At 41.2% G+C, this 26,512-nt stretch overlaps 1 protein-coding gene across 1 annotated transcript in view; it reads right to left on the reverse strand.

Moving 5' to 3' along the window:
• Nucleotides 1-26,512, reverse strand: part of MTHFD1L (methylenetetrahydrofolate dehydrogenase (NADP+ dependent) 1-like) — a 327,067-nt gene that overhangs the window by 215,530 nt on the left and 85,025 nt on the right. The window contains exons 15-17 of the mRNA XM_019527514.1: nt 26,057-26,159; nt 21,213-21,289; nt 10,375-10,515 (exon numbers count right to left, since the gene is read on the reverse strand). Coding sequence (XP_019383059.1) covers nt 10,375-10,515; nt 21,213-21,289; nt 26,057-26,159 — 321 coding nt within the window. The remainder of the gene's footprint in view (nt 1-10,374; nt 10,516-21,212; nt 21,290-26,056; nt 26,160-26,512) is intronic.

The following is a 26,512-nucleotide window of genomic DNA, read 5'->3' on the forward strand; positions in this document are numbered from 1 at the left end:
TGCAGTGGGTAAAGGGTGCAGGGAACTCTCAGGGCTGCTCTGGCAGTCCAGCTGGCACAAAGGGTAGTGTCCCTAGGTATCAAGTGGCTGAATCTCCAAATCTCTGATTCTGATTTGACCAAATCGAATGGGGACAGTGATTTGAATCACCAAATCAATCATTGCCCTCCAAATCAGCCGAATCCAAATCAAATACTTCCGTATTTGCACAGGCCTACTAAAAGCCTACACTGGCCTCCTACTGCTGAGTGGTCTATACCATGGTGGTCACCAGGCACTGGAGGAGTTGTTGGAGCAATGCATCGGGCATCCTTGCTTCCATGCCACCTTGAGTTTAAAACGATTCCATCAAATCACCAACTACCTGAGATTTGACAACAAACTGACTTGTGAGGAAAGGAGAGCTGTGGACAAGCTTGCTGCCTTCAGAGATATTTGAGCACAATTTGTGGAGCAGCTCAGAAAATTCCAGGAAGATACCTGATGGTTGAAGAGCAGCTCACTGTGTTCAGGATTTGCTGTCCCTTCAGACAGGATATACCCAGCAAGCCTGTCAAATACGGCTCAAAAATTTGGTGGTGTTGTGATACAGCAATATCATTCTCCCTGACTGGAGACATCTGCCTGGGCAAGCAATCAGAAGCTCCACACCAAGGTAATCTTGGTACCCAGGTTGTTGAAAAACTGGTTCATCCCTGGTACAAGAAGGGAAGGAATATTGTGGGTGACAATTTCTTCACAAGTACTGACCTGGTAGAAAGACTGCTATATCAGGACTTGACCTATGTGGGTACGATTTGAAAAAACAAGGCCAATATCCAAAACGAAATGCAAGCGAATCAAAGAAGGGAAAATTTTCCATCCATTTTTGCTTTTGATGGGGAACTCGCCCTAGTTTCCTACGTACCAAAAAAGTCCAAAGTTGTGCTGTTGTGCACCATGACTTGTCAGTGGCTAGAAAACCAAGAAAGCCAGACATCATCCACAACTACAATAAAAACAAGGGTGGGGTGGATAACCTTGACCACTTAATCCATATGACCACCTGCAGATGGAAAAATCAACAGGTGGCCAATGACACTATTTTTCAATATGCTGGATGTGGCTGCCACTGCCAGCCTCATCATTTGGCTCGGCCACAACGCAAACTGGAACCAAAGATCACATTTAAGAAGATGGTGGGTTTTTTTGCAGGAGCTTGGAGAACACTTGATCGACAGACAAATAAAACAAAGAATGATGGATACACGTAATCTAAGTCCGTCAAGTCTGGTATGACTGCCCTAAATTACAAATTTCCACAACACACCCCAGTAGAACCTTCTGCAAGCATGAGTGGACTTTGTGCTTTTTGTCCAAGGACAGATGACCTCAAAACCCAGAAATGATGTGAAGAGTGTAAGTGATTTGCTTCTGTGCACCACAGTACATCACTGCTGCTTTGTCAGGAATGCAGTATTTAGTTAAAATTGGAAGTAATTGTTAGTTTGAAAACAGCGTGAAATCGCAGACTTAACAAATTGTTCATTCACATTTTGAAACTAAAAAAAGTTTAAATTTTGTTCACAGTTCTAGTTAAATAATATTTTGGGTTCAAATCTTCCTAAATACTCTTTCAAGCAATCTGTATGTTTAATAAATAGTTTTTGATATATTGATACTGTTGTCACTGGTTCCATTTTGTTCATGGGTCCCCACCCATAAGTCCATCGGTCCCCACAAGTTAGCCCATGAGAACAACAACGGTTACAGTTTCATGAGAATGGATGAGGGTTAAACTGCAACAAGGACTATTTAAATAAAATATTGGGAAAAGCTTCCTGAGTCTGGTTAAGCACTGTGGAACAGATTATCTAGATAGGCTGTGGAATCTCCATCATCCAAATGTTAAGTACATGTTAAACAAATGTTTAACAAGGAACAGTTGCACAAAGTGGCCTTGTTAAAACAATTACCTCAGATCCTCACTGCCACGCATTTGCATTTTCACAGATCTGCACTTTGCATATTAGCTTTTATTCTACCCAGGAGAGCACACAAATGCCAACAGACTTTCCCTATGCCTGGCAAAGGGTGTTTGTGCCCTAAAGCTCGCAAAGAAAGGTTTTTACAACTATTTAGTCGGTCTAATAAAAGATATCACATCGACCCAAAGAACCTTGTCTGCCCTTGTTAAAACAATTGCCATGGCCACTCAGTTCTTTCCCTGTAACCATCAAAACAATGTTCCACAGCTAAGACTAAGTAATTTATTCTGAACTATGTAGAAACATAAAAGTAGCAAAGAACATGGCTGAAAATAATCAGCATCCTACTAAGCATTCATTCAACTAGTGTCACATGCTATATTCTAACAGTTTTGGAAACTTTGCTTTAACTTCTATGCTTTGTTTATATACGTATTTTTTCTGTATTTACCACAAGTTACTCAGTAAAATTGACTGATGCTGCTGTTGACTTTGATTTCCTATATTTTAGTTATTTTAAGTACCTTTTTTTTAAAGCCTGATATTTTTAAAGATATTAAATTTCAAATCTGTTCAATATGACTTTATTTGCTTTTATAAGGAGACCAACTGACTCATTTCCAAGACCTGAGGTATTTAACAAAATAAAACGGGAGGCATTAAATTCCTTGGCCCCTGATTTAAAATGAAGTGAAACAATTTTCTTTTTCAGTATTTTCTCCATTAAACCCAAGATTTCTAACCCTACTACATTTAGTAAATCAAACAGAATATGTCAAATGTTGTCTTTCCTGTGTAACCAAGCACAAATTTCAAAGCAATAACCTTAATAATTTTCAGTTTAATTTAACAGATTTAAGACCCTGTTGTTTTTTACTGCCTCCTATGGTCACACAAAGCATTTCATTGGCCAGTGAAGAATAGAATTTCCTCTTTTCCTTGTTCATTAGATAAGGGACTTAATTTCCTTTTTAAGCATCAATTCCTTGTGCCACCATACCCTAATATGAAAATGATAAATTGTGTAAGTAACCAAGGTTAAAGATTCCCTCTGCCTCAACTCTAGCAACCCACAGATTGCATGATTAAGGAACTACAGTGTCTGTAGCCAACAACACACAGGAGTGATGCGACTAGCAACAAATCCAGTCATACTGCCACAACAACTCGCAGGACAGGGCAGAGGTAGCTAACCTGTGACACACATACCAAAAGTGCCATGGGTAGACTCTTTGTGTGGCACATAGCAGGCAGACTGGAGAGGGGACAGGCAGCATAATGGCACATAGGGCAGGAAGGAGAAAATAGGACAGCAGATTGGGCAGCGTAAGGGAACTAGAGTGGCACTTGGGGAGGGTGTGGGGCTAATTTGTGGAGCGCCTACCAAAAATGTTGACCCAGACTGGTAATTTGCTGTACTTGAAGCTGAATGTGAAAGCAATGAAAGGGCTAAAGCTATTACAAACGGTGGCGGCCTGTTTTCTTACTGATCCAGACTACTTGAGCTTCTGCCCGCCCCTTAGCTGCCAGACCATCTCCAACAGCTAGTTCAATGCCTTGCCTCTACCTTCATAGCCACTAACACATCAGTTTCCAACTTCATCAGGAGTCATTGATAAATTCTGTGAAAGCAAAGAGACTGACAGCTTAAATCCCATTTTCCAGAGGCTGAAGTCCCATAGACTTTCAAGTGCCATAGTCTCTTGCAAATAGGAAGTAGGGCATAGATGCACAAAGGGTTTTAATGGCCTAACTCTCACTGGTTTTCACACTAGAGCACCTAAATGCCTCTGTGGAATTGGGCCTACATGCTTTCAAAACATTTACCCCATCCCACCAGTATAACAGTGTGTGCAGCCACCCTAAGCACCCAGACAAGGGCCACTGCTGCTGTAATCATAATAGCAGATGTGTGGCAAAGCCGGGTTTTTTGCCTCCCACCCTGTTGCTGCCAGGAGCAGTTGCCCTGTCACCCTGACCTAATTACACCACTGCGCCATCCTTCTCAGGATCACTAAGGCAGCCATGGCCTTCTGGGACAATGCGGTTCACAAAGCCAGCAACAATATACATGCACACTGAGGAAGAAGTGCTTAGTACTGAAAAAAACCTAGCTCTGGATCCAGCTTACAAACTCATATGCCTACTAAGGTTGTCTCGTATAGGATATCTGCTCTGGTAAAACACGAGAGATTAAAAATGTGGGCCAAGCAGAGGACAGAACAGAAAAATGTGCCCAATAAGGAAAGTTAAGGATTTAGTCCAAAAATCAAGCCTCAATGCAAAAATACATTTTTATACATTCTTATGTCACGGTCCACTGTCAACAGAACAAGCCTGTATTTGAAGTTAAGGACATATGTAGGTGTTTGAAGGACTGGGGCACCGATTGGCAGAAAAATATATTTGGCTTAGACAGAATTTATAAAATAAATAGCAAGCCATTAGATTTTAATTGTCAAAAAAGAAATGCATAGTGTAATGTAGGATGTAAATGGAGGTGTTTCCTTACTAAAAAAATAGCAACATTTATTTAATATTCTTTTAGGCTGCAGAAATACTAATCTACGGCATACCAATTAAATTTGACATGGATATATGGCATCTGTCCATCAAACTCCTATTGCACTCTAACAGCCAAAAGCAATTCAGTCTTCAGAACACTGTACAATGAACAACACATTTTGGCAAAGAATCTTACATTTCTGAGGCTAGATGTATAATCTATTACGCTTGTGGAGGGAGTCTTCTCAATTTATGAAATATTCCATTTGTCTCTCCTCCCTGTTTTCCAATCCTCTTTCATCTGGTTTTCATCTAACAATGCATATGTTCTATTTTATTATATTATTACTATACATATATTGTACAGAAAGCTGAAATTAAGAACAATTGCATTTTTGTGCAGTATATTAAATTTACACCTGGAAACAAATGAAAGAGAGGGGATTAGCGATTTTGATTAATGTAAACTATAATGAATGAAACAGTATTGTCAAAACATTTTAATGCATAAAATTAAATTTTGGTCAACCAAAATGTGTTGGATTCATTTTTACATATAAACTATACGCAGGGCAGATTCCACCACCCATTAAGGTTGCCTGGAACTTCTCATTATAAGACCCTGTTTCTAATTCTTTGGCAAATTTTAACCATTAGGGCTGAAATTTTCAGTGCAAGGCATCTGCTCAAGAATGATATTTTTCTAATTGTAGCTTAAGTGGTTAAATGGCATCTGACAATGATCTATTGTAAAAGTGTTTCACTAGGTTAAAAAAAAATACTTGGGATCATTTCTTGCAGCTCTAAAACCCCAGTGCTCTAGAGATAGAACTTGAAATCTGGCAGAGAAGCGGTCTTTGTATCAGGGATATATACCTTTTATCTCTAAAAATATGCCTAAATGTGTCAAAGTGAAAATGATTCCAAAACATCACAATTCATGAACGCTCACCGGAGACTTGCATTTTTACCAGGTGAAGTCCCCTGTACAGATTCTGTCTGCACTGATTATGTGTCATCCCTGGTCCAAACAGAACTTCCCTCCAATTCCAGCTGTGGGCCGCAGACAGATGCTGGCTAGGTCAAGACAGGTCAGGTCTGGATCTAGACATTGGGGCTGATTCTCTCATCTGCTCCCAACAATTATCCTGATGATACTAAGGGAGCAGGGATGTGTCCAGTTCAAGGATCAACATTTGGATGTAAACAGCCTGAGCTGAGTAGACTAGGGACAAAGGTAGCTATGTGGGAAAAGGATATGTAAATTGAAGGTTGGTGGGAGAAAAATCAAGGACAGAACTGGGCATGATGAATGAACCAAAGGAAGGAACATGAACAGCTTTGATGAGGCTCCCTTATAATTCCAATTCAACAATTTTACGCTACTGCACTTGAATACAATCTTTAAGTACATGGTTCTAAGCTACTTTTTTCACAATGCATGATAAGCTGAATGGTAACTAGTCAATATTTTTTCCTTGTTGTATGGTATGCACCCCAGTGTCTTATTTATTGCACACTATTCAGATCTTATTCTGAAGACAGTTATCAATTTCCTCATGGTGTTCATTATGATAATGTTGGGAGGTTTGTGTTTCACAAACGCTAATGAATTTATTGCCACAATATCCAAGTTAAATAAGGGAGTCTTATCCCCATTTATAGACAGACAACTGAAGTACAAAGAGATTAAGGTCAAAAGCTTCCATTAACTTTAGATGCCCAATCAAAGACATTTAGGGCCTAAACTTTCTGAGCACAAAGCATTCTATAGCACTTTATGGGTTTAAAGCATAGCTGCCATTTACTTCAGCTTTAGGCATGGCATTTCAGTACCTTTGCAAATCAGCCTCTTGTGTACAAACTAAGCATTCTGAAAATCAATTACAAAATTAGTCACCAAACTTCAAAAATTCTGATTCAAGTGACTTGCCAGCATCATACAGAAATTGTGGCTAAGGCAGAAACAGAACCCATCTTTTCTTTCTGCACTCCATGTCTCACTCATTGCACACCTTCCAACTTAGGCAACAAATAAGGCAAGGTCCTTCACTTCACAACCCTGATTCATCCCCAAGTCAGACCATCCTGTGCACTTACTTCAGAAAATAAAAGTATGCAACTATCACAGCACATAAGCACAAAGGGCCAACAAGTTTACCAAGGCTGTGCAAACTTAATTCCGGCTTTTCCTACCTCTGAGTATTGAATTTTGCAACTTTGATTATGTCCTTTTAACAAAATTTTCCATGAATACATGCGTTTCCCTGTGTGCAACTATATTATAATATATTAAAGAACGGCTGGAAGCACGTGTTCATTTCAAGTGAAACACTCAAGATTCCAAGGCCCAAGATGTTTTGTATTAAAAAAAGCATTACAAAAAAAAAACATAGATTTTTGAGTGTTACTTGAAATTTCACTGAATTATTTTAAAGAATTTAGAGCCTGTCTGTACTAGAGGAACCTCAATCCTAGAACACTATTAGGTATGACAACAACAAAGAAAACTGACTAGAACCCAGTTTCACTATGCAAGCTGAGTGAAATGGAAAATTTAATTAGTGTAAATAGTGAGGAATACATTAAACAAGTATTCTTTCAGTTTTAATAAGTTAGATCAGCATGACTAACACTCAAAATATAGTATTCAGACTAAATGACTAACATAATATAAGCTAATAATTATAATAATACAATTTTAGTCTTTGAATTTTCTCTATCTGAAATATTTTAAAGGCACGAAGCACATCTACATGTGCGCTTTAATGAGCAGTAGGCTATTTTAGTGTGCATTAAAGCATTACTTAAAAACAGTGCAATTCTAAATACCTATATATTTTAACATTTGATTTTAGTTTTTTTTAATCTTGGAAAATCAGAGCTCCCCCTTCACTCACCAAGATCCAGGTCTAGCTGTGGCTGTCCCCACTACTGCTTTTTGGTGCTGAGCAGCTCTGATATGCCAGTGCCCTCACCCTACCCATGCTGTTGCCCTGTAGTCCCAAGCTGTAGCTCCCCCCCACATCCCTGCTGGTGCCCCTCACTTCCAACCCTCAACCCCCTTGCCCTGCCAGTGCCCCTCACTCCCGACTCACAGCCCCCTTGCCCTGCTCGTGCTCTTCACTCTGTACCCACAGGTCCCTGACTCTCCTGGTGCTATTCACTTCTGAACCCAGACCCCACCACATCCCCTGCTGGTGCCCCTCACTTGATCCACTGCCCCCCATTCCCTAGGCCCTAGTGTGTGGGTCAGGGGCAGTGAAGGACACATGCCTCCCCAAATTTGCACACCCAGTGGCCACAGGTCTTCAGCGTGGCTGGACTAGCACTGGCAGGAGCCACCTCCATGGCCCAGTGGGCAGGATATGGCACCAGGCCCCCCACGCCAGCTGCACTACCAGCAGCATGAGGAGTAAGGGGCGGGGGAGTGGGAGTGGAAGAGCACTGTTCTCATCTCCTCCCACCACCAGCCACTCATGCGCCAAGCTGCAGCTTTATCCTGCCACCATGGCCTGGATGATGCTGCCGCTCCCCTCAGGCCACCCCCGCTGACACCCCACTCCACCTCCCCTCCAAGACAGAGCTGCAGCTTGAGGGGAATGGCGGTGGGGTCAAGCCATGGCCCCGTGGCAGGAAGCAGCAAGAGGTGAGGACAGCATGAGCTCCCCTGTTGGTTACTCCTTGTGCTGTTGGCAGCACAGATGGCTCAGGAATCCAACAGCAGCAGTGGCATCGAGCCTCACTGCTCTGCTCTGCTGCACCAGGTGGACTGGAGAACTGGCTTTTGCCTGTGCCAGTCTGGCCAGGCTGCAGCCCCATACCTGCTGTGGGTCCATAAATCTGGGGAGCCATGTGCCCCCATGCTTCCCTGACATGTTGCCTGTGCCCCCCCTGCCCCTCCAGTGAGTTGTCTGTTTCCCCCCCACATAGACTCACCCCCTGGGAGCTGTGGGAGCTCCTCTCCATGCAAGTGCATATGTAGGTGGTGCCCCCTGCCTGATAGTCCTCTTTCCCACACCCCCACCCCAACCTCAGGCAGCCCCTTCCAAGCTGGAACTCAGCCAGCCTGCAAGGAGAAACCCATGGTTTCCCGCATTTTTCCCCTCTGAAGGAGAAAATCCATGGTTTTCTTCTTTAGAGAACTATCTGGATGTGGGGGTGAAAAGCACAGTGGCAAATTTTGCCGATGACACTGAGCTGTGGGGAAGTATAACCACACATCAGGGTAGGCTGACGATCCAGGAGGACCTAGACTGGTTGGTTAGATGAGCGGAACAGAAACGGATGCTGTTCAACACCAAGAAGTGTAAAGTACTCCATCTGGGGAAGAAAAATCCACAACAAAATTACAGGCTCAGTGGTGTTAAGCTAGCTAGTACCATGTCTGAAAAGGACCTGGGGGTCATAACTGACCATAAAATGATTATGAGCCACCAGTGTGATGATAACAGTCAGCAGAGCAAACAAGAAGAAGCTGGCATGCATCAACTGATGCATCTCAAGCAAAACTAAGAAAGTTATTCTCCCACTCCACTCGGACATTGGTGAAGCTGCAGCTGGAGTACTGTGTCCAGTTCTGGGTGCCACATTTCAAGAAGAACATGGAGAAGCTTGAGAGTCTAGAGAAGAGCCATTTGTATGATTACAGGCCAGTGAAGAGCATGCCATATGAGGAAAGTCTGACAGATATGGGACTGTTCAGCCGAGAAAAGAGGAGACTTCAAGGGGATTTGGTGGCAGCTTACAAATATATCAGGGGAGAGCATCTGGGGCTAGGTGAACAAATATTCACCAAAGTGCCCCAGGGGAAAATCAGGAGCAACGGTCATGAACTCCTAGAAGAAAGTTTCAGACTAGATATGAGGAAAAACTTCTTCACGGTTCGTGTGACCAGACTCTGAAACAGTCTCCCAGCAGGGGTGGTGCAGGCACCTACCCTAGAGATCTTCAAAAGGAGATGGGATGCACACTTTGCTGGGCTTATTTGACCCCAGAAGTCTTTCCTGCCCAGAGCAGGGGGCTAGACCCGATGATCTCACAAGGTCCCTTCCAGCCCTAAACGTCTGTGAATCTGTAAAATCCAGTTTTTTCACGGCAAATGGAAAACATGGATCCCTGCTGATATGACACAATACAGCAGCTAAAAGGCTTCTCTAGAGGCAGTTGATGCCCTCCACCTTACCTGACCCCCACAAACACCCATCAAACAAAAGGGGAGAAAATGAAAATGTGCACAACAGAAATTAGACGAATAGTGATATAAACTGGCATTGTTGACAGAGTAACCATGATCCGTACTTTGCAGTCACATTAAAGTTGTTAAATAGGGTAAAGTATAAACGATGAGGGCCTTAAAGACAGCAGCATGCATCTAAGATGGTGAAGGGATAACAAGTAGAAGGAAACAAAGAGGAAGATAACAGAGTCAGAGTGATGAGCTAAAATGAGTATTTTAGCATCAGCATTTTAAGAAAATCAAAGGAAGAAGTAGCTAGATTGTCTAAGCCAGAAAGGAGATGTTTATGGTAGGGACACAAGTAACGAGAGCCTTGTGGAGAAGCTGGACACAGGTCAAATAAAGGAACTCTGCATTACAAGAGGGTGATCCCACTCTATCACAAACAATGCAGAGAAGTGACCAACAGACCTGCCACTCTGGAAATCCACCGATTTAAACCACACATTGATGGGCAGGGAGAGAAGCACAGATGGACTACAGCAGCCACGTCCCATTCAATGCCTTGAACGTCTTAAGGAGGGGGAATGACTTTATAGGCTGCCAAACCTTCCTACAGACATATCAGCCATTGTGCTGAATCAACAGGCAAAGCCATAAATAAGTAAATAAATCAATAAATAAACTCAAGAGCTATTTGCAGGATTTTCATGTTGTACATACCAAATCCTCTGCTGTCACTGGTTGTCCATTTTTGTCATTGGCCACCACCATTTTTCCCAGCCTCTCTTTCATATCTGCCAGGCTAGTGGTCAGTGCTAAAATTGCCATAATTTCACTTGCAACTGCAATGTCAAACTGAGCCTGTTAAAAAACAACAAAAAAACCAGGAGAGTAAACCAAACCAGATACAGGCTGGACAGTTTCAGAGAAAAATTTTAAAAATATATCTACTATCAAGATAAAAATCATAGGAACAAACCTGAGATTATTCAAACAGAAATAAATAGAAATTAGATACTTCTAAAGTTAACTGTTACTGTTATTAGTTTGTGGCTTAGTCCTTCAACTCCCATTGCCTTAATAGACCAAGTCTTCTGTCAGTGACATTAAACTGATTAGATTCACTTTCCGCTTCTTGTGCACTAGCCCAGTTCTGTTTATACTTGGCTTTCTAACAACTTTAGGAATGTTTACATTTAAGTAAAAATATTTTCCTGAAAAACATTTACATTCTTATAAGCGTCTGTAATTTTTATTTTACTCCAATTCTTGATTTGGAGGCTACCCTACTTGACAGTGTTCTTGGACTGATGATATAAAACTAATACTTTATTATCCTCATAGATTAAGAAAAATAAATCATTTTGAAAACCACAAGAGACATATGCAATACCAGCCCTATTCTTCTTGTAGAAATAAAACAGAAGTAGTTCACAGTGATTCAGATCATGGGCCTAACTCTACAGACTCTTGTTCACTGACAAAGCTTAGAAGTCAAGATACCAAGCCATCTCAGATATACTTATGAAGATCTGCTATTTCTATAAAGAGTGCAGTATCAGGCTCCTGGGTAGCTCTCTACTTTGTATATTTTATGCTGAGAAATAAAAATTCTAAATCGACCAAAACTCTCTCTTTAAATTACTGTGTATAGGAATATTAAGATGTACCTGCAGTAATTTCTAATAACCTACACAAAGAGCTACATCCAGGTACTCCTCCAGAAAGGCTTCCCTCTTTTAATCCATGAGTCTCCCCCTAGGTACCATACAGATTTTATAACCCAGTTACAGCAAATTAATTGCAATGTAATTCAATTAATGTATATAAATAGTCCCAAGCACCTACTTGTTATCTTAAAGTCAAACCTTTGCTTGAGTATTTCTTGGCACTGAGGTAATAGTTAGGGGTAGTTACATATGCTGATGAATAGAGATTACTCCTGTAAGTAGAGTTGCAGAATTTGGATCCAAATGAAAATAATGCTAAAATGACAAACTAAAGATTTTCAATTTTTAGTTTGAGCTAGATTGGGGTTTTTTTGTGTTTGATTTTTTAAACTAAGTAGAAAGCTCTATGTACAAAAGCACAAGTTACATAGTTAACAGTGTAATGGACAGGTTGCCCTTGAACTAACAAATTCTCAAGTTAAGAATGATGAGCCACTAACTCATCTTTTCATAACTGAAAGATATTGAATGAGTCTGAAATCTAGTTGAGATTTCACATACCTTTGATGCTGTAGAAACATCTAAGTTTATCAGCATGATTAAAGAATACAGTTTAAGAATACAGCTTAAGATTTTATCTTATATTTATATAGTCAGTTCTGAACTGGTATAAGGACTCACTCACAAGGATCTACCATATTTACCCAAACCTAAAATGACTCTGAATTTAGGATAACCCCCGCACCTCCCCAAGAATTAGATTCTATACATGGAAAATTTATTAATTTGTTATAATTTTTCATATATAGAATCTAATTTTTGAAGGCTCATTTTAAATTCATTCCCCATTTTTGCTGCAAGCAGCTGCAGGGGGACAGGTGGCGGTAGGGCAGGTGGCAGGGCAGCCAAGTGGCCTGACCCCTACCCCTTGCTGCCTGTTCCCTGCCCATACTTGCTCCTCCAACTGTCTACCCATCCTGGTGCCTGCACATTTCACGTCTGCCCCCTGACCTGCCCTCTCTTGCAGCCGTCAGTGCGATGCTGTAGCCAGTAGGGCAAACAATACTCTGGCATGCATCAACTGATGCATCTCATGTAAACCCAAAGAAGTGATTCTTCCACTGTACTCAGCATTGGCGAGACCACAGCTGGACTGCTGCGTCCAGTTCTGGGCAACGCACTTCAATAAGGTCATGGCAAAAATTGAGAGAGTCCAGAGAAGAGCCACCTGTATGATAAGAGACTTGCAAGGCAGACCATACGAGAGGCTGAGGTACTTAGGCCTCTTCAGTCTAAAAAAGGCTGAGAGGGGACTTGGTAGCAGTGTACAGCTACATCAGGGGAATACATTAAGAGCTCAGTGAACAATTGTTCACCAGGCCACCCTTGGGGAAAACCAGGAGTAATGTCCACAAACTCCTGGAAGACCACTTCAGACTAAACTCTAGGAAAAACTTTTCCACAGTCAGGGTGTCCAGACTGTGGAATAAGCTCCCCCCAGAGGTGGTGCAATCACCTACCCTGGAAATCTTCAAGACAAGACAGGACAGTCACCTTGCTGGGGTCACCTGACCCCAGTTGTCTTTCCTGCCTAGTGCATGATATTGTGAGGTCCCTTCCAGCCCCTAACAATCTACGAAACCCTTCCACCTGCTCCCCTCTGTTACTGGCCCCCTTCTACCTGCTCCCCTGTGCTTGCACTCCCTGATGCCTGCCCCTCCCAGTGGTGTCTGCATCCCCAGTCACCTGTCCCCCTTATCACTTGCCCCCCATGCTGCCTCCTCTTCTCCACCCTCTAGGGCCCCCTCATCACTGCTGCTTACCTTCCCTTTGCAGCTGACCCCAATCTGGCTGAGAGCAGGGAGCATGGAGCAAGTGCTGTCTCCAACTGTACCCTGGCCATGAGGCAGTTGTGGTGGCAGTAGCTTCTACCCCAGTCCCAGAGCTAGGGCCAGGGCTGCAAAGAGGAAGTAAACAATGGCAGGGAGCATAGGCAAGGGAAGCAGAGGCTGCAGGAGGCAGGGGCAGCAGCTGCCACTCCAAATCTAACCACAGGCTTGGGGTCAGAGTCAAAACTGTCCCCATACCTTATACTTGAATCCAATATGAGGGACTTTCCCTCGCAACATTGAAAGCAGGGCGGGACTCATCTTAGATTTCAGTAAAAGCAGTAACTGCAGAATCAAGGTCATAATTCACATAGCACACTTTAGAAACCACAACCTATGACTTCCATAAAATGCAAATCCCTGCCTATTGTGCTCTGTCTTTCTATACACATCACTGATTTTCAAAGTGTTAGAACACTCCAAATATTTATAATATGCATCTATTGAAATACAAGATCTTGTTTTAATTATATCACTGACTACACTGTGAAAGGAAGTTTCATTAACTATTCTTTCTATACGAAAGCAGGGTAAGACATGATATACAACCAGTCTAACAGTGTCAAAGTTGAATACAAGAAAGAAAGAGGTTCATGTAAAACATGGACATGGTTATTTTAATATTTTAGCCAATTAAGGACCAATGCATAATACCCTAATGCTGAGCAGTATCTGCCCTTGCATGCACTTTTACTGAAAACAAAAGGGCAATTTATAAAGTAAAGAGCTGCTTCTAAGGGTGGTAAAATATGGCCCTGAACTAATAATTACAGCAAAATAATTGTATCAGATCTAAAAGCAGGAAAATGGTCTCTTCCAAGCACTGGAAGGGGGTACCACAAATACAGTATTTTTTAGTACTTGTCTCACCATCTACAAACTTACCAGGGGGGGACCAGTGGGGAATGGGAGAGACCCTGTCCCCCTGAGCACCTCCCAGAGTAACAAGGAATAACGGCCATAAGTTGTTTGAGAGTAGATTCAGGCTGGACATTAGAAGACACTATTTCACAGTCAGGACAGCTAGGATCTGGAGCCAGCTTCCAAGGGAAGTGGTGCTGGCTCCTACCTTGGGGGTCTTTAAGAGGAGGCTTGACAATTACCTAGCTCAGGTCATATTAGCCCAGTATTCTCTCCTGCCCAGGGCAGGGGGGTCAGACTTGATGATCTACTTAGGTCCCTTCCAACCCTACAGCTATGATTCTGTTAATATTCGTTAATTTTGAATTTTTTATGCATGTCAAAGAAGGCGCGTGTTGAAAGGGAAGTCTCTTCCACACACACATTAAGTTACAGTGACTACATATCAATTTCCAAATATGTTCAAAATACTTCAATAGGTGAAAAAAATAATCAGTCTAAATAGGAAAGTTAAAACCTGCATATTACACTCTTATACCTTCATCTCACATCTGTAATTAGAAGACTAACCCAGAACACCACTGGGAAACAAAACTGGGGGTGAATTTTCTGAAAGCCATGAGGTCTTCTCTATATGGGGATGTTACGTTACGGCAAATATATTTAGTACACTTTCGAGTGCTTGGGTGCCTGCAAAACTAGTTTTTAGACAATTATACTGTGATTTGGCATCCTAAGTTGCAGTAAATAATCCTTGGAACAGGAGTTACTTCTACTTCCAGTTGAACTTTCCTGCTAGTTTGCTTTATGGCTCGTGTGCACACATTTCTAACTACCATGCTTCTGGAAGTCCTCCAACAACAGCCCCGCACCTCACTGATTCATATATGGGTTAACCTGATTTGGTATGTGTGTGGCTTGTACTGCTCTGGGGCTGAGCTGTTAGGAAGCATAGTTAGCTCAGTAGTGATTGCACCTCATCTGTGGGGGGCCAGCAGGGGGTGCTCCAGCACTGAGACACCCACCTCACGGTGCCTGGCCACCTTCCTGGTTCCGAGTGTCTCCCTGGGAGCGCCTCACATCTAGTCAACCCCCTTCCTGGAGCACAACCGCTAGCCTGGGGGTACTGCCACCACCATCCAGGGTCTGGCCTGATCCTGGCACTGCGCCCCATGGGAAATACAGGCCTAGTAGTCCTTGAGGGTACATGACCCACTTCAAGAACTTGGGGTGCTTCTCTCAGACTGAAGCACAAATAGTGGTCTCGCTTAGTCAGCCGAACCAAGGTGACCCTGAGGCATGATCTAATCCCTCTCCCAATAAGTCTCCTATGCTAGGTACAAAGGAGAACTTCATTGGTTACAAGGAGTAGGTTTGCAATAGGGTACAGGGTACAGCAATATCAGAGAAATCCCACAGAGCAAACAGGGTGGCTGGGTAGCCTTTGATCACACATCTGAGTTACTACAAGCTATATACCTAGTTAGAGCTCAGGTAGCTTACTCACAAGTATCATCCAGGGGCAGGTGGAAATTCCCTCGGGAGACAGGCAGTTCATTGATCATGAGTTTCAAGAGACAGCAAGTTTCACATGGTCCAGCTCTTCTCTCTCTGAGTTTTCATCATGGCTACTGCCCCTCCTTATTTACCTGGTCCAGTGGAGATCAGCACCTGTTGGCTGCCAGCCAACCAATTTGAAATGAATCACTGGTTGCCAGGCAAACTGGCAGGGTCTCTAGCCCCCTCCCAGTTAGGTTGGCATTGCTTAGAACAATAAGGAGCATAAGCCCCTTACCTAGGTATGTGATGCCAGTGACGTAGGCAGAGGGAAAGCCTCCCTCAGAAATGTATCCAACTCAGGTTACCTAAAGAGATAAGATGTCCGCCCTCTGCAAGGCCCATATTAACCAAACTGTCACAGAGCAGAGGTTTTGGGGAGAGACAGAGGTAGACTTCTGCCACATGCTCATTACAACAGACATGGCTTCCCTGCGTGGTTCTATGAGGAGTCCCTAAGACATCCTGGACTTCAATGACTTCTGTGAAGCTGTGTGTTCAAACCCATCAGAAGAGATAACATAACACTGAAAACTAAGACATGGTCAGAGCAAATAAAAAAAAAAGGGGGGGGGGCACTCTCACTGTTGGTCCTGGTGTTGAGTAACAGAAAAGGAACTCTGCAAAAATATCCAAGGAAAAGGGACCAGAACAAGACCTCCAGTATAGACCTGCCCGTATTATTAGGAACTGGATTGCTTGTGCACACACATACATGTATAAATGACAACATTACTGAACTCAAAGATGTCTTGCACCCAAGACACTGAATACAACAAGCACCCCAAAACCTACCAAAAACTTCCCTGATCTCATGTTTAGCAAGGGTTCCAAACTGGAGGCCATTTATTATGACAGTCAAGAACTGTCCAACTCCCTGGCAAATCTGGATATTGCAGAGGTTCCAGTGGAGACAGTCCCAATAAAACTGTTCTGAAAGAGAGCTCTAACCAGAGCCAGCCTGAAACTTCTACAGGGAGGAGTTCAGCCAGTAAATAGTATAGGCTGTACTACAATACTGTGGTATGGGGGAAATGTAAACCTACTTTTTTCCCTCCCAAGTATCAACTGTCTCCTAGCTTGGAGTCCCTCTCCACCTGCTAAGCACTTAGGCTCCCCTTCAACTCCAAATTTATCAGGATATTGTCCCTATGAGAGATTTATAAGTTTTGTTTTCCTACAGTATTCTATTCATTTTGCAGTGTAATTATGTTGGTGTATGGGTTTCATAAAACAGAATTCTAGATAAATAAAAACAGTGCTCTACTTTGGCAAGTATAATGCAAGGGCAACTAACTCTCAAGACCAGTGTTTCCCCACTACTCCCATACCAGATGCAGGAGATGACGATCCTGATAAACAGCACCACATGACTTCCTGACATATTCTTTGTCTTTATGAACAAGTTATATCTCATGCCCTTGGCAGACATTAATATAATTGCAGGGTCAATATATGACAGATTTTACCCCCCAAAATTACATATCCTGCCAAACCACATCTCCAAGGGAAAACAGACAGTTTTCGGGATCCAGTATAAAATATGTCAGATCCCACTCAGTGGAGATCCCAGCATAAGGGACTTCGGTCCCAGCCTGCCCAGATGTTCAGAGAGTGCAGTGGGAAGCACGGTATCAGGGACTGGTTTCTAATGCCATACTTCAAGTGAGAGGCTTTCAGTCTGCTGATGCCTGGATACCCAACAGCTGATGGACTCCTTGCACATGGGCAGGGTGACAGGCACATGGGGCAGCCCTGCATGGTTTTCTACCTGCTCATGGGCTCCCTGTGTGTCAGCAGGTGGAAAACCAGAAATACCTATGGAAAAGGGAGCAAAACAAGACCTCCAGTACGGAATGTTTTCTCTGTTACATCCTTAATTGCTAGAATGTATGGCAGGTTAACTATTTATAGCATAATTAACACGTTAACTATATAATAAATGTAATGCGTCAGGGTCCTCAGAGTAACAGCATCCAGCATACACAGAACCTGAAGACTTGCACATACATTTACTAGGCTGCTGACTCTGCAAGCCTTCCAACCACCTAAAGACAGCAGACTCACTTAGCCTTTGCAGAAGTCCTACACAGGAAGGAAAGACATTTGTGAAATATCTTATCCCAAAGCAGATGCTAGAAAGGGCTGAAAAGATAGGCATAGCATGACAAATATTCAGTAGGGGAGAATTTTAGTGTTGCTGAACAGAAATTAGGGAAGGGATACCAAATGTGTTTTTTCTGCTGTCCTTCAATACCTTTAACACCCTGGTTCACAAAAAATAGCAGCAAAAGATTTTTCAGGAACTGTAATTCATCCCAACAAAGAGCCATAACAGCCCAGCTATGGAGAGATGACGTTCCTGAAGCATCCTCAAAAGACTGAAATGATGTACAGGGCTCAGTCAGGGGAGTAAGTTAGACAATGAAGAGGAACACATCTGGGCTGGAGTAGAAAGGAGGTAGGAAGGAGCGTGTCACCAGTAGCCCCTTCAGATCTCAGGAGTTACACCTGTGCAAAACTGTCAATAATCACCACTGCAAGGTTTTATAACACAGCAGAGCATCACAAGCCATCATGGCAAGAGCCTTGATCTGCCAACAACTAAGTGGTTAGGTACTGGCCAATTGAGGTAGAAAGTGGCAAGCTTCTAGTCAGTGACAGCCACACAGTTCTTCGGGCTGAGGGGGCCTCTCATCTAAATCTTCTGCCACTGGTGAAGATCAGGCCTCAGGCAGGGGATTTAGGACTACATGACCTCTGGAAGCTCCTTCCAGCCCTACTTCTCTATGTTTCTACAATTCACTGCAGCTCAAGAGTAAAATTTGCACAGATTTCTAGGAAAGCAGCCTTATTTATCCTGAAGTTCTGTTCCCCCTGCATTATTACCTTGTCTTACAGGCCACTGCCACCTGAACATGCCTCACAGTGGCCCTGAACCAAGTTAAACTGCTCCTTGGAAATGTATTAAAAAAGTAACTAGTCAGTTTCATTTTCCCATTTTCCCCTCCTCTGAGCCATACTGCCATAGCATAATGCTAAATTCATTGACCTGAATTACTCTGAACATGGATACATAATTACAGGCCACAATGCATATGCTACAAGGGGTTAAACAATAGTCTGCATCATTTTTATGAATGGAGTATTTTTATAGAGGATTTGTTATTTTATTGTGTCTTAAAATCAGGTGCACATGTAGCATCTGTGCCATTTACGGCACAATGAACATGTTAATCATGCCAAAAGCATAACATTTGCCAGGGCCTCTCAGAACAGTCTGAAAGATGCAGCAGGATGTGGGCTCACCCTACTTAGTCTTGCCAGCCTCTCATAAGCCTTGCTCAAATGAATGGAATTTTAAATAATTTTTTTAAAGTGTTTTAATCGTGTTAAAGTGTTTAAATGGAGAAGTGGTGGGAAGAAAGCATGGGATGGAATATGTATATTCCATCCCATGCTTTCTTCCCACCACTTCTCCTTTTATTTTGCTTGTTCTAGTTCTCATGCCATTTTGTTCATCCAAGGTGTGCATCAATGCAACATGTCGCGTCTGATCTGCGTAAGTACTGTTTACATGACTGTAATTTAATTTATTCAAGGACTTTTGATAGAAAAAATGAACCACTTCTGAATAATTTGCTTGTGATGATACTAAGTCTTGCCCTAGAGGAGGGATGTATTACTGAACAATATATTTACAAGGAACTTCTTCACCTGTTTTAATTTGATTTCCTCTTAGTTTACACTTATACTACTGTCAAATTAAGCTAATGTATAAGTCATTAGCTTCCTACATGGAAAAAGATAAAAAATTGCCCCTATAAACCAACCAGAAATACTTAACATATTTACAAGATTAAGTCCCCCAACTCAAGCAGTATGGGGAAAAAAAGACCCTCATCTTATAATTACATACAATGTATTATTAAATACATTGTCTACCATTAAGCTGCTGCCAAAAACAACTTGTGCTCAGTAAATGGAAACCAACTATGTAGTTAATGAACTACATCAACACTGAGCATGAATAAAAAAAACACATGGACCATATGGGCAAAAATACTGATGGAGACTTACCGCAAGGATAGGTTAATGCAGTCCAAATTAATAAGATATATGGTAGTGCCTACTGTATGCAGTATGCATACTACTGTATGCAGTACCCCTCAGCACTGACTCTTTTTTTCAAGTCATGGTGAGCTACTACATTGAATACATTTCTCCTTCCTCTTCACTCCTTGAAGGTATAGCTGAGCTGTGCCTTTCTTTTCTATTTGCAATGATTCCTTTTCCTTCACTATCCTTAAATGTCTGGCAAACAGCACCAAATGGGGCCTCAAACAGTTCACCCACAATTCCTTCTGGCACCCCCTTTCTTAGCTTGTCACATAGTGTGCTCCTGCCCTCCATGAGGCGAAGCTGGGCCAGGTTGCCCTGTGCCTCATCTGTATATAATTTGGAGGATCCCAGGATTTATTACAAGAACACCCAGTCATGAGTGGGGAACTAATTATAATTAGCACATGGATCTTTTTTGGAGAGGTATCCGGAGAACACACATGCACATACTCAGCAGTGCTGAGCTGTGGGGTCACCATGGCTTGAAATGCTGTTGACTGCTAGTGCCCAACCCAATGAACTAGATACTGAATCATGAGCCTTTTCACTTTAAACTAATCTGATGCGTAGTTCATACTATATACAAGTATAAAAGTGCAGCTTAAAAGTGTGTTCATGGAGTACCTGTGCTAAAACTTGCATCAGCCTGAAAAAGGTAACATGCATTAATTCTGGATAAACTAAGTCTATGGGTACCTGTAGTAATTTGCCTATATGGTAAATCGTGTTTATTTCAAGGTAAATGTTTTCAAATTTACTTCACTTTCATGTGCTTAGAGAAAGCGCAGTTTGACGGTAAGAGGGAGGGGAGAAACAATAAAGGCAGATCTCCAATAATTAGATTCTATACCTGGAAAATTATAACTTGTATAAATTTTCCCCACACAGGATCTAATTATTATGGGGTTATCTTGTATTCAAAGTCATCTTACATTTGAGTAAATATGGTATTGACTATATGGGTATTTAGGGACAGCAAATTAGAAAAATCCATCTATTTGAAGTTGAGCTCAAGAACTAGAATAATTAAAGTGAATGGATATTACATTTCAATTTGGCAGCAAATTCTTCACTAACTGATTTCAAACAGCTCTCATGCAGTGCTGCAATTCATTCTCACAAGGTACTGAAGCTTCCAAGACTTGCACATACACCTAATTTTGCATGCTGTTAGCTGCCCAAATTACACTTGCTAGTGAAGTCAGTGAATCTCTGAGTACAAAAGTGAAGCACACACTTCAGGCTTTTACACTTTCATGACCCAAATACGTAGAGGATGGGAGGATAAGAAAGCAAAAAGCTGAAAAAACAGAAAATATTTAAAATTATACCACTGGGATCACGCGGAGAGCAACCTAGTCCTAAGTAATTAATTGAATGGCTAGTAGAAGAGCAAACACTTTTCATAAATTCAAAGAAAATTCTGTTGAGAAGCATCCCAGCATCTAGCTTTGCATACCTGACGGATAAATCCCTTTTCCGTATTTGCTTGCCCAATTGTTATTTTTCGTAGGAATCGGTCATTTGTGTCCAATACTGAAACAGAGGGGGAGAAAAGAAAGAGCAAACATAATGGCATTGCCAAAGACTCAAATGCAATAAATTGTTTGGGTGGGGTGTTCTATCCAAATAAACATGTATCCAAGCATTTCCTGTTTTGTATACTAGCTTCCATTCGCTTCTTTATGTATTAGCTCCTGCTAAGAATTAGCAAAGAAGTAGGGACACTTACATGCAAGGCAGTGCCATGCAGATACCCACCAAATCAGCTCTGTGTGAACTAGCCCCAAAAACTAGAAACAGCATGGGTTAGCCCTGCTTTCAGATCCAGACCTAGCATGCACAGAGATAGCTCATTGCTTTTTGGGCAGCTCTGCCTTGCGCTGTATGTACAGACCCTCAGGAGGTTAGCAGAGGCATAAGTGTTGATATCTACAAAGCAGTGTCTTTGGTACTCACCCAGACACATGTACAAGCAAAGTGCCACCAAAAGTGGCTTTTTAATTCACTGTTGGCAGTTGAATATCTATGAGAATTGAGTTAATATCTTTGTCCAGCATCTTCTTTTTGAGCCATTAAACTTTTAAGTGTACAGTCTGTTTCTGTATCCTTTTAGGAGAAGGAATATAAACTAACAAGATTATTGCATATCAGACATATCCTTCTGTGGCAGAGAGTCACCCCAACCGCCAGTGCAGTCATAAAATTAATTCTGATTTCAACTAAAACAAGAACCAAGAACTTTTCCTGTTAATTCCTTATACACTAAAAAGCAGTGCATAAACATTACAACTATATGAATAAGTCTCCAGTCCTTCCATCTTTTTACCAGTTAAAGCTTTAACCACAACACCAAGTATGTATCCTGTCACAAACCACAACAGAATTTTAACAGCTTACTTTATCCTCCATATCAGGTTAAATGATTGAGAAGACAAACTGTCTTTGGGAAAAATATAATTTATACTGTCAAATTAAACCAATGGTTCTATTCCTAGCATACTGAAAAATGCATGGTCAAAATGCTAGACTGCAATATAATTACACTATTAATTTTAATAATTATTCATTAACCATTTACTAATTATGCTAACAGTACCAATTTCTACATGGATTCAAAGAACTCTATTCAAATTACATTTGCTAGTGAATAAAGCTTGTATTTTAAAGGGATGCCAAAGGAAATGTATAGTATTTTCTTTAGGAAAAAAATGGTAACCATAAATAAATTTCTGGCTTGATTATAGTAGTGCTATATTTAAGGGTTCATTTGGATTTTTGTTATAAATCTGTGTTTCACATGAATATATGAGTTCAGACCCAGTTCTATCACAAGCTCTGCCATGCTATGTGGTTCCACCACTCACAGCTTAATGCATCTTTGGGTCATTAATATTCAACTCAGATGTGACTGTTAACTCAACCCATAAAAATATGTTTAATCCTACCAGATTGTGCTACAGAAAAGTTACTGGAGCAAATTATTAAGCAGTCAAATCGTAAACATCTGGAGGAGGTAAAGCTCATCACTAGTAGCTTGCATAAATTTATTAAGAACAAATCACACCAAAGGAACTTTACTACTTCCTACCTCGACAAAGTAACAAGTTAAGTGGATGAAGGAAATACAGTGGACAGTGTTTTTTAATCTTTGCAAAGATTTTGATATAGTCCCAACATGATATTCCAGAATTGAATTGGAAAAAGGCAGACTATACAGAACTATGATTAGGTGGATACATAACTGGCTCAATAACCACAAGCAAAAGGTAATTAGAAATGGATCAATGACAGAATGGCAGGAAGTTTCAAGTAGGGTTCCATAAGGGTTTGTCTGTCTTGGGTAGAGGGGCTGTGTAAAATGTTGGTTAATGATTTAGATACTGAAATAGCTTCCTGATCAATCTTGCAGATGACATGAAATGGGGAGGCTTTCAAACACTTGGGATGATAGGAATAGCCTTCAAAAAGATTGTGATGGATTGGAGACCTGGGCTACAGGCAAGAGAATGAAGTTCAACACAGATAAACATAAGGTGCTAGAGAAGAATAATCAATGCACAAATTCAGAATGGAAGATAACTAGGCTGGAAGGATCTTGGAGTTTTGGTGGATCACATATTCCAAATAAGTGAACAATGTGATGCAGTAGCAAAAAAAAAAAAAAAAAAAAAAAAAAAAAAATTGCACCTAAAAAAAGAATCAACTTGGCAAAGAAATGATTTTTCTTCTCTCCAGAGGATGGAATTCTCCCCTTCCACACATACCCAAATTACACCTTCTCAAAGACAAGGATAACCAGGCTCAATCCTGAGCAAGTAATAGATTTAAAGTCTAATCCAGGAATAGAAACAGGAAAACAGTGCCACTGGAAAGCAGTGTCCTTACTTTTCAGTGAGATGCAGCAGTTTTTTAGTCTGCACAAGACAATAGACTTTAAGTCCAATAGACTGTAAGCCTGCAATATTGTTAGGTAAGGAAATGCCACTGTTGGGTCATTGTTGGTTCATTTTCAGATAGCTACGTGACTCTGCAGCTCTGTATAGCTGGATTTTTGGTAACTAACATATCCAGCTTCACAGGCATGGATTCCAGAAACAGGAATCCAGAAACAGGAATCCAGAAACAGGCCCAATGAAGTACTTCAAAACTCTCTAAAGCATAGCCGACTGGTAGGGGGTGCACGTGCCCCCCCCAAAGGCTGACATGAATACTGTTGGCAGGGCTGGTGGCCCCCCTGACAGGGCCCCTATTGTCAGCGGCTTCTGCAGGTGCCCCCCCAGTTCAGGAGCCACCAGTTATTCATGCTCTAAAACATTCCTAAAACAATCTTTTGGCACGTACATTATATGTGAAGCAGTATGGTATAACGGTTTCACTGGCACTTGTTTGGGATGAACTGAAAAGCTCACTTAAGGATTAACACTCTTTAGTCATGGGGCCCACTCAGAAACATGTGTTAATTAAAACATTAAAAACCTACATCACACTGTTAATGGTCCCATATGCTCCCTTCATAGGTGTGCCTGACTCTTACAAGCTCAGATACTAGTTAGCTTAATACTAAAAATAGCATGTCACATTGTCCAGTTATATTACTGAAATAACCAGTAACTGAGAGACTGTGCATACAAGCAGACAGAGTAAACAACAGCAGAGAAATGTGGTCACTCATTTTCACAATTTTTATTAGTGAAACTCAAGACCATTAATAGTATTTTTCACTGAATCAAAACTAGGATTCCAGTATTTGTTTTAAGAACCTTAAAATCAATATATCTTTATAATATCCTTTATATCAGGTGCAAGGCTAAGTGATATTTCAGCTCCTCTACCTTTTAGGAGGAAAATTAAGTTATGAGAATTGGCATTTATTCAAAACCTGGGGCAGTCTTCTTTGTACTAACAAGATACAGAATTGAGGTCACTGTGGTTCTTCTTGAATATTAACACTAACCTACAGAGCATGGAAACTAAGTGAGAATAGCAGAATGAGCATAACTACTGACTGGCTGACATGCTCTGTTTTAACTGCGTTGTAAATTTTCCTCTTCTCTTTTCTTATGATCAGAAGAAAATACCCAAAACATGTTATAAACATAAAAAAGTCCAGAACACTGACTTAAGATCACAATATTTAAATGCCTCTTTAGCCACACACAGTTCTGTTAATTTATGCAAATGTGATATGAAATAATGCATAATCTAAATGGTCTAAACTGCAATAAGCTTAGCTAAAACAAGAAGAATTGAATAAAAAATTTAAGAGCCAAGAGCTGTCAATATTACACATTTTATACATACATATATACACACACATATATGTGTAGACAAATATACCCAGACATATACATACACATATATACACACACACATATATAGGTGTGTATGTATGTGTGCACGCATGTGTGCATGCGCATATATGTGTGCCTATATGTGCATGTGTGTATATACATACATATATATACATACAGACATGTACACATGCACGTGTGTGTATATATGTGTCCGCATATATATGCGTGCGTGTATACGTGTGCATGCATGTGCACACACACACACACACACACACACACACACACACACACACACACAATTTTGTATCCCAGTGACGATAAAGGCCTCTGCTTTTAAAGGTATGTGGACTTGCACCAAACAACAACAAAAAGGGTGCATCTATACACTGTGTTTTAATGCACACTAGCCTAAGTTAATGTACATTAAGGTCATGTGTCTACATGTATGCGTCCGTAATGTGCATTAAAATGGGGAATTTAGGCTATTCGTGCCTAAATTGGATACCTGCAAATGCAAGTATCCAATTTAGGCATGAATAGTTCAAGCGTACTAACGAACCTGTAGATGCATTAAAGCACATTAACGCTGTGTGTGTCCACTGACGTGGGACTAATTTTAGTCCTAAATTAGTCCACAGACAGCGTCAACGTGCTTTAACGCTTGCATGTATAGATGCCTGCCTAAACCTGTTTCACGTGCATTAAGCTAATGCATGTTAAATTTAGGCATGCTTAAATGCACATGTAGGCAAGCCCAGAGATTACTATTTTTAAAACAAAATTAGCAAATGCCTACAGAATATTTCAAGCGTCTACGGACAGCGAAAACTAAGTAATTATGAAACATGCCATTTCCAAATATATGCCATGTACATGTATGTCATTTGCAAATATACTGTTCTTTTAAGTAGGTTGTAGATAACTCTTTAGGCTAGTTAAATTAGGTCCAAATTTATTTCAGTATTTTACTTAAGTAACTAAGACTTTTGTGACCACAGATACTTACCTCTTTGCCATGTAATGGTAGAGGGGTCAATATCAAGACGTACAAATTTATTGATCTCTTCTTCTGTTAAAATACCAGGATTAGTTTTGCTTATTCCCAACCTCTAGGTGAAAAGTAGAGAAGAAAAGCAGTAAGGCAGACTCTCTGGTTTAAAAAAACAACAAAAAACTACACAAATACACATATCCACCCCAATTTCTCTCTTATTTTCTTTCCAAACACTTCCATTAAAAAAAAGGTCAGGCTGAAAACACTAATAAATCACAGCATGCTGGATCAGGCTCAAGTGATAAAGTCCATAGAAGGCTCATACATCAAGAAGAAAAACAGGAGGGGGAAGGTGCGTTGGAGAGCAAGGAAGAAATATCTAAAGACTATTAAACAAAAGCTCTCTCTGCCACACAGAAACACTCTCAAAGTAAACAAAAGAGATGATGAAATACAGCAGACAATATG

This window comes from Gavialis gangeticus, unplaced genomic scaffold, assembly GCF_001723915.1.
Source record: "Gavialis gangeticus isolate Ggan-Ray unplaced genomic scaffold, GavGan_comp1, whole genome shotgun sequence".
Classification (NCBI taxonomy): Eukaryota; Metazoa; Chordata; order Crocodylia; family Gavialidae; genus Gavialis; species Gavialis gangeticus.